Below are 9,658 nucleotides of genomic sequence, written 5' to 3' on the forward strand. Positions count from 1 at the left end.
CCATTTAAAATCAGTTTGGTAAATGTAATAGTTTTGTCTTTACAGATGCAATGATAAATTGCTTACAAAAGATGATTTGTCTAATATTGTTCAACCAAGACTGCATAAATTACCTCAAGCACAAAAGTTTATATACTTTCTGACAACTTGGAAGATATGACCAGTTTGCATCAGCTGTTCTAGTGCAGCGGAACCACCCTTTAAGAATGATTTCTTTATTCTTTCCTGGTGCGCGACAGTGGGGGAGAGCCTGGTATCAGGGTGGAGGGGAACGAGACGGGCGGGGAGCGGTACACCGGTCCGGCGGAGCTACAGCTCAGTTGCGCGGCAGTTAAATAAAGTTCGTTTCAATCCCTCAACATAACACGTTAGTCTAAATCGCTTCTGACGGCTCCTTACCGGTCAGCCTACCTGAAAACTCCGGATCGCAACACTTCCAACTCTCAGCTGCTCTCTGCCATCTGCCTTCCACCCATTACTCCCGCTAAACCCCGGGCTGGACTCCGGACTGACTGACTGCTGATCAACAGTCAGTCAGTTAATGTTTTTAAAAGGTCAGAGGAATGTAAAAAAGAACGTTCGGGTAACGTTCTCTAAAGGTTGCAACGTTAGGATGACGTTAGGGGGAACGTTCTCTAAAGGTTGCAATGTTAGGATAACGTTCGGGTAACGTTCTCTAAAGGTTGCAATGTTAGGATGACGTTAGGGGAATGTTCTCTAAAGGTTGCAATATTAGGATAACGTTAGGGGAACGTTCTCTAAACGTTGCAATATTAGGAAAACGTTAGGGGAACGTTCTCTAAAGGTTGCAATGTTAGGATGACGTTAGGGGGGACTATGGAGTTAGATTCCTGCCAAAAGGTTGTACACAAACATTTTTTTTGCACACAAATAAAAGTTGTTTGTACATAAAAAAATGTGTTGCACACAAATAAAAGTTGTTTGTACATAAAAAAATGTGTTGCACACAAATAAAAGTTGTTTTGCAAACTGTCTTCAAACGTTACACACACATAAAACTTGTTTTACAAACTGTCCCCAAACGTTGCACTCAAAATATCATTTATAAATTGTCCCCGAGTACAAAACGGTCTCTGCTCGCTCAAAACAGCCTCTCTTCGAGTACGAAACAATTCCACACCCCTCTGCGGCAAATTTCTGCCAAAAGTCACGTGATACATTAAGAGTAGTTCTGACTTCGTGACAGCAGGGGGCGCACTCAAAACAACTGAAACGCCCGGTTTGGCTGAGGAAGACAGACGGCATTTCACAGCTAACACCATGAGCACCCCACAGGGGAGTTTCCAAACTTTCACGGTGAAAAATGAATATCTGACTATGTCATAACTATGCAGATAGAGCATTTACAATTTCAGTTAAAGGCACCGCTATGTCACGGCAAGGGACCGTGTTACTTTTCAAATCAAATATTGTTGTAGGCTTCAAGTGTCTACAACGATAGACAGTTATTTTTTTGTTATAAAACAACAACATAAAACCTGAATTTTGATCTGTTAACAATGCCTTTATTTGGGTATCCACTCTGGTTCTATCTATTTAAAATACCACAGTAAAGGGAGAAGCTAACCAGAGGGGCTAAAGCAAAAGTTGTTTTAGCAGTGTTCAATTTCAGGCTAGCTTTCATGTTATTTGATTTGAAAAGTAACACTGTTTTGAGCGAGCAGAGACCATTTTGTACTCGGGGACAATTTATAAATGATATTTTGAGTGCAACGTTTGGGGACAGTTTGTAAAACAAGTTTTATGTGTGTGTAACGTTTGAAGACAGTTTGCAAAACAATTTTTATTTGTGTGCAACACATTTTTTTATGTACAAACAACTTTTATTTGTGTGCAAAACACTTTTTTGTGTACAACCTTTTGGCAGGAATCTAACTCCATAGGTGGACGTTCTGGGAACGTTCGATGTAACCAAAAACTAACGTTCCCAGAACGTTAAGAAAACTTTCCGATTAACCAACACACAAAAATACAACCAAAATACAACCTAACCTAACCTTCAGGGAACGTTCTCGCAACCAAAAACGAACGTTCTCAGAACGTTCTGGGAACCAAACATTGTTAGCTGGGGACTGACTACTTGGCCATTCTTACTTTACATAAAATGTCCTTTATTTCAGTTGTACGTATGGTTGGACTAAAAAATTGCGTCGAGACAAACTGATTCTGTTTTGCTCATAGACCGTTAATAATAATACATGGTTTTGATCCACAAACGAACTAAGACAAGAAAACCAGAAGTGGAGTTTTCCGTTGGAATTTTTTGTGGATTTACTTTATTCTGGCATTATTGGAGAATAGTTTTTTTTCTGTGGGACAAGAGGGATTTGCTTAGTATTTGTGTTAAATATATGAACATTTGGAATCTTGAATTGTGTGTTATGTTTTGTTGGGTTTGTCTTTTTGTTTGTTTAGTGTTTTTAGGGTGTACATTTTTGTATGTGCACACTTGTTTGGTTTGATCTATATCCTACATAAAAAATGCAACAAACATACACCTTTAACTGGAGTACAACTATCTTAGATGTCAGGAGAGAGAGATGGCTGGCACCCCTTGACCATTTAAAAAAAACAAAGAAAAAACAGAAAGACACAACTTGATGTAGGTTGAAGGCACGTATAGTAAGTTGCTTTGGATAAAAGTGAAAGTTATCAAATGTATTGTAATGTAATTGAAGAATAAGTTTAAAGCAACGCTAAATAACTTTTCCACTTCGGTCCACCTACAGGTTGGAAGCAGAATTGGCCATTACTGCTGTCATAATGTCTGATTATGTCTCAATTAATCTAAAAATCTGCTACCCGATCTGGCAAACTTTCATAGTGCGGTCATAGCCAAAAGAGAGCCGCAAAGTGAGTGTGCTGTTGGTGTAAGTTTGCAAGATCAGGTAGCGGATTTGTAGTTCAAATGAGACATAAGAATAATCAGAATCAGAAATACTTTATTGATTCCCGAAGGGAAATTCTGTGTTGCAGTTGCGCAAATAGTATGAATGATTAAGTAGAAATGTAAATAAAGAAATATAAGGAGTGTGGATGTGTACAGTATTTAGTTAAAGGAATGTTATGATAGCCTAGCCCCTTTAAATGTACACGTTGTATCTTACTTAATGTGTTTGTGTTCAGTCAAACCATTACACTTCGTCATGACCAAAAGAACGAGATCCAGAGAACAAGTGGCCAAAATGGGTTTCCTTAGGGGGGTGGCTGGCGCCTCCTTTGGAGATAGGGTGAGAAGCACAGTCACCCATGGGAGATTGGGGTAGAGCTGCTGCTCCTTCGTGTTGAAAGGAGCCAGTTGAGGTGGTTCGGGCATCTGGTAATGATGCCTCCTGGGCGCCTCCCTAGGGAGGTGTTCCAGGCACGTCCAGCTGGGAGGAGGCCTCCGGGAAGACCCAGGACTAGGTGGAGAGATTATCTCTCCAACCTGGCCTGGGAACGCCTCGGGATGCCCCAGTCGGAGCTGGTTGATGTGGCTTGGGAAAGGGAAGTTTGGGCTCCCCTTCTGGAGCTGCTGCCCCCAAGACCCGTGCAGATTGAACTTTAAAAAAATAAATATATCTTTCTCATTCTCAATATTATCTTCTTTGGTCTCAGTGTAAACATGTTCAATTATGTTCATAAAACAAAAATGGTTTCCTCTATAAACACCTCAGACAAATGATTTTGCTATGACCTTTCTGTCTAGTGTCACATTTTCCTCTCTCTCTCTCTCTCTCTCTCTCTCTCTCGCCCCCTCTCTCTCTCTCTCTCTCTCTCTCTGAGTCATCCTACCCAGAAGAATGTTTACAATGAGCACAGCTACAAGACTCAGCTGGACTTGAAGCTAGACTGATTCCCATCTGTGGCAGGGGAAACAAAGCAGTGACGGTAAGACTGGTTTCTGAACTAACTTTTGTGTGTGTTCACATTACAGACATGTTACAAATCCTATCCAGTATGGTGACATTCACCATTGTTATTTTAAGCTAAGTCAGATTTTAGGGCACTTACCAAGTTTTCCCAGTAGATTTAAATTGAAACAAATGATAGTTGTCCAACATGTAGTGAGTCTCTTTATTGTCAGAAATGGTTATACTGTGCTGTAAAGTACTTTATATTTGATATTTTGTTGCTCATAAAAAGATACAACTAACTAACTTTTGCTGGAAATATTATATATATATATATATATATATATATATATATATATATATATATATATATATATTATATTATATTATTATTAGTTTTTTTTTTTTCCTGGTAGATTTTAATAATAAAGTCTCTGTAAACAGTGTTGTCTTTATACCCTGCCACCACAGTCCTGATGATCTAAGTGGATAGTTTTTTCTGAGTTGCCTTCAGTTATTAATATACAGCTCAAAACAATAAACTTAACTTTCAGTGGTTCAGGGAGTAATTTGCAGACTTTATTTTCCCTGGGTTTCACCACTTATGCTTTGGGCTACCCTACCTCATTGATAAAGGCTGTTGGGGCTGCAGCCTTAAAAAAAGCAACAAGTTCATACATAGCATTTCTCCAATGGTGTAAGAAGCAATCACATCTTTTACTCAAATAAAAGTAGCAATACCGTAGTGTAGAAATACTCAAAGTCCTGCATCCAAAATGTTACTTTAAGTAAAAGTACAAAAGGGTTGATAAGGCGATAGGTGGTTACCTCCCCTTTCTCTACTTTGCTCGCCCAGAGAATTTGGCCCACCCAGGAGAGAGAGAGAGACATCATGGCTTGCAAACAAGCAAAGTACAGTACTTGAGTAAATGTACTTACTGTTCACCACTGCAAAAATATATTACAAAACTCTTTATCTCAGCAGAAGGGTCCCCGGAGGAATTTGAACAGTTTAAACTCACGCTCGGTGAAACATATCCTCCTCCACTCTTTGCTCTTATCACTCTGCCGAGGAAGAATTAACTCATTTATCTCTGTGAAGGTACACAAGGGAGGAAAAGTTTGGGTCAGGACACGATGCTTCGATGTCAACAAGGTTGACAAAACAATAAAAAACTTTCACAGCTTTTACTCCTGTCCTGCTGTTATTACAGACATATCTGAACTGGCCATGACCCATGCACTTGTAACATTTATCCTGTGAAGGTCTAGGGTTATGGGAAATGGTGTTGTTTAAAGGCCACTAAAACCAGAAATATTATATGAACAATGCTTTTGGCCATTTTTCTGCCATCCTTATTTTAGGCTCTGTTCGAAGTAACCAACTAACTAAGTGAACAACTAAGTGTGGGTAGCTAACAGAGCAATATCATATCATTAATATTGTCAGGTGTAGAGCTCTGTATCAAGCTATGTTTACACCTTTTATCACAATCCAATCAAATTGAGTTTTTTTTTAAAATCCAATGTTACTAAATTCTGCTCACAAAGGCTATAAACTGTTTCACTCAGAATTGTGTTACATGAAGCTAAAGATAAACTGTGACGTTAACGATAGTAATTGATTAGAAATTAGTACTTCCCATCACTGTTTAAAGGCCACAGACAAGTAATTCAAAATGCCCTCCCTCACAGTTTTATCTGATCAGCATGGATGTCTCAGAGGAGAATGACTACTACTACCATGAGAACATCAGCCTCAACTTCAGCTACGAGGACTACCCGGCCCTCTGTGAAAAGGGTGACGTTCGTTCCTTCGCAGCCCTCTTCCTCCCCATCATGTATACTATGTGTCTGGTGGTGGGACTGGCGGGAAATGGTTTAGTTGTCGGAGTCTACGCCTACCACAAGCGCCTCAAGACCATGACGGATGCTTTCCTGACCCACCTGGCTGTGGCTGACCTGCTCCTGCTCTTCACGCTGCCTTTCTGGGCTGCTGATGCGACGAGGGGCTGGGAGCTGGGTGAGGCCACCTGTAAGATTGTGTCTGCCTGTTACACAGTCAACTTCACCTGCTGCATGCTGCTGCTGGCCTGCATCAGCCTGGATCGATACTTGGCGCTGGCCAGGGCGCAAGGTAAAGACCAAAGTCAGAGCTTGCAGAGGATATTCACAAGGAGACACTGCTGGAAGATGTGTTTAGTTGTGTGGGCGACAGCTTTGTCCTTGGTCTTCCTGATTTAATACTCTCAGAAGTGAAATGGGCATCTAATAGGAGCATCTGTCTAGCTATCTACCCTCCATCAATGGCTGGAGGAGGGAAAGCTGCTCTGGAGATAGCAGAGGTGCTGCTGGGATTCCTGCTTCCATTCCTGGTTATGGTGATGTGTTACTGGAACGTGGGCCGAGCACTAAAGGGCCTCCCTGTGGAGAGCAGAGGCAAGAAGTGGAAAGCTTTACGTGTCCTCCTAATAGTAGTGGGGGTGTTTGTGGTCACTCAACTGCCTTATAACGTGTTGAAGGTCTACCGAGCGATGGACACAGTCTATGCATTAGTGACCCACTGTGGGACGAGTAAAGTGTTAGACCAGGCGGCTCAGGTGACGGAGAGCTTGGCCCTCACTCACTGCTGCCTCAACCCGATCCTCTACGCCTTCGTGGGGTCGTCTTTCAGACAGAACATGGTGAAAGTGGCCAAGAAGTTTGGCAAGAATAGAAGAAAGAGAAGGGAAAATCCTGCAAGGGAAGAGATGGAGATGTCATTTAACTCCCATAGTGCATCCCAAGAGACAAACACATTTTCAATATGAGTGAACACTAGAGTGTCATGGAGACAGAGGAAGACATGTGAATCTAAATTACTTAGCAGATACAGACCATTAAGATTCCAATACACAAATTCCACGTTGTTTTAACAATTCCCTTCACAATTCATCAAAAAAATTGTTAGTCATATTTTTCTGCTCCCGTTTGTTAAAATGTCTTTGAGCTAGGTAATCTTGTTCCCTTTCAAAGTCAAAAAAAGTGTAGATTTTTTCTGTTGTAAGTGATGAATAAAAAAGGGGTTTGGTTTCATTTTTTTATACAAAGTTGGCATGACAATAAACTCTTTGAAATTTAACTTGCAAAGAACCTTTTACAGTCAAAAATGCTTTTTGGAGAATATCTCACAAGCTTAAATGCTTAAATGTTTTTTTTTTGTTTATCCAGAAGTTTGAGATAACAGACATTCCTTTCAGGATTTCACAAGAAACAATCAACACTAATAGTAACACTTTCAGTACAGTACACACGCAGTACAAAGCATAAATAAGATAAATTTTTTGAAACTTCATACTAATTACACACTTTGCTCTTTTGGAAAACGTAACTGCAAATTTTTTTGATATTATGGTTGTTTCAATTGTAATCAACTTAAGTAAATACTTGATACTTTCTAATGCACTTGATGTTACACATCTGCACAGCCTATAAACCAGATGTACTACACATTCCTGCACCACTGATGTGAAGTAAGGCAGCATGATTTTGGAGCTCCAATATTGTGAAACTCTGTACTTTCTAATTGCGTACTTTTTTTTTTCTTAACTTAAGGCAGTTCCTGTAAATTAAAAGATACCACACATCAGCTTGTTTGCACAGTGGGATTTAACTATCTTTCATGTTGGAAAGCCACAGATTAGTTTCCTGAATTCCTCAGAACATCTGAGGCACATTTACTGCACACATACTTCACAGTTTATGGCTGCAGCCAAGTCTGCACAACACACTGGAAAACAACCTCTAACTTTTTTTACAAGGGGATGCTTGTCATTCATCTTGATAGTTGCAAATCTTATTTCCTAATTACAGATGTTTTTCTTTAAGACTGATTTAGCACGGCAAGATGACTTAGAGAAGCCTAGAGATGGAGGGTTGCGCACATTTAAACATTTAGACTTTCACACGTGAAAAGTGCAGTATTAGCACACTCTGTACCTGTTTAGATAAGTGAAAGTGTAATTGTGCTTGCCCTTTCAAACTGTTACAACATTCCCCGGTTCTGTTTTATCTTTGAGAAATGATTCAATTCTGGCAGATCCAATCATACCTACTCAGTGTTTATACTGGACAATAGTCACTTTTACATAAATCTGTCTGGTTACTATATTAACCTATTTTTGTTCTTTTCCATAATCGGAAAAAGTGGGAGCATGTAGATAGAACAGAAAAGACCCAAGAAAGGAGCCTTGGGGAACTTAACTTAATTGTTGTCGCTCACATGTGTAATCATTACTGACACAAAAAAAGTCCTGTCTACAGTCGCTGTAAAAGCTTAACATATTGCAAATGGACAACACAAGCAAATCAAACAACATCTTCACCAAGATGATGACACACAGCATTTACAAAGTATCACCAATTTCACAACACAGCAGATATCCGCAATAATATCTGAATCATACCATCACAATGCTAAAACAAGCATGGTTTAAATTTGCTGTACATAGAGTTTGCAGGGTGAGGAAATACTGACTGGAAAAAATAAACACACTGTTTAGGACCAAGAGGGTGTTAAGCTGTTGAAAAACAGCCTTTTTTTATTGATTTCACTTAAAAATGGGGGGTCCGATATGTGCCTGCAGTGGTTGCTTAGGTGACTCTTTGGAGTGCCTATTGCAGAATATCTGATGCTATGCAGCTAAAAACATTATTGAGAAAGCCTGAAGATAGAAAATCGGGGCAGCACCAGGTGGATTTCAGATGATGCATAATTCCTCCTTATAGCTGATAGGATCAAATCATGCTTATTGGATTGGTTTTAAGTGGACAACACAGACCTAACACCTGTTGTGGAGAAACTGCCAGCTTGTCTAATTGTCTGAATTTTGACAGTAAAGATTGGAGCAAATTCATTGCATGCCTTAGCGCAGGGGTCTTCAACAGGGGGTCCGCGACCCCTAGGGGGTCCGCGGAGGTACTGCATGGGGGTCGCGAAAGTTTTGGTTGATTAGACTTTTTTTTATATTCCCCCCCTGCAATTTTTTCCACTAATTGAAATGTCTTTAAATACACGTTAACATGAATTCAACACACTGTAGTAAACAGATAAATGGAGGCAGAAGATGTCTTTCAGTCATCAATGCACACATGGCACTATAGGACCAGTTTGATATAACACAATTTTATACAATATATATAATTAGGGGGTCCCCGCTCCATCTCGCCATCAGTTTGGGGGTCCTTGGCCTGGAAAACATTGAAGACCCCTGCCTTAGCGGATAAAGGTTCAAGGGTTACTGACAAAGAGGGGTTTGTGACTGTGAGCAAATAAAAACCAATTGTAAATTAGACATAAACACAGCAAAAGATAGTTTAAATAGTTTACATTTCTGTAATGTTTCCTGTTAGACACATACATGCTGTGGTTTGTCATCTTGTAAACACATTGAGTGTTAACTGAAAGCTAATTTCACATTCAAGATCTTCAGAAAGAAGATCCTTTTTTAAAAACGTTTTTCTTTGTTTTCTTCCCGTAGCCCAGCTGGTACAAATCAAGTGATGCTGCAGGTCATGCTCTGGCATGTGTGCTTCATGTGGAAACCATCTGAGGTTCGCCATCTGCTAACGAAACAAAACATTTCCCTCAGCCAAAAAGCGTTTCAACCTGAGGATCAGATTGTTAGAGAACGTGGGGGTAATAAACACCTGTATGGTTTAAGATCTCAACAACTCCCAAACAAACAAAGAATGTGAACAATTTGAGATTGTTTTTCTTCTCTTATTTTATATTTTCAAATCAAACAATAAAAAAGGTTTGTAAA

The 9,658-nt window shown here is 39.8% G+C and overlaps 1 protein-coding gene across 1 annotated transcript; it reads left to right on the top strand.

Moving 5' to 3' along the window:
- The first annotated feature begins 3,810 nt into the window (after positions 1 to 3,810).
- On the top strand, positions 3,811 to 7,498 carry ackr4a (atypical chemokine receptor 4a). Its single transcript, XM_032531766.1, is given in 3 exon segments — positions 3,811 to 3,891; positions 5,550 to 6,066; positions 6,069 to 7,498. Coding segments are annotated over 2 exon segments (1,098 nt in total). The 5' UTR covers positions 3,811 to 3,891; positions 5,550 to 5,564; the 3' UTR covers positions 6,665 to 7,498.
- Positions 7,499 to 9,658: the final 2,160 nt, after the last annotated feature.

Source organism: Etheostoma spectabile, chromosome 12, assembly GCF_008692095.1.
Source record: "Etheostoma spectabile isolate EspeVRDwgs_2016 chromosome 12, UIUC_Espe_1.0, whole genome shotgun sequence".
Classification (NCBI taxonomy): domain Eukaryota; kingdom Metazoa; phylum Chordata; class Actinopteri; order Perciformes; family Percidae; genus Etheostoma; species Etheostoma spectabile.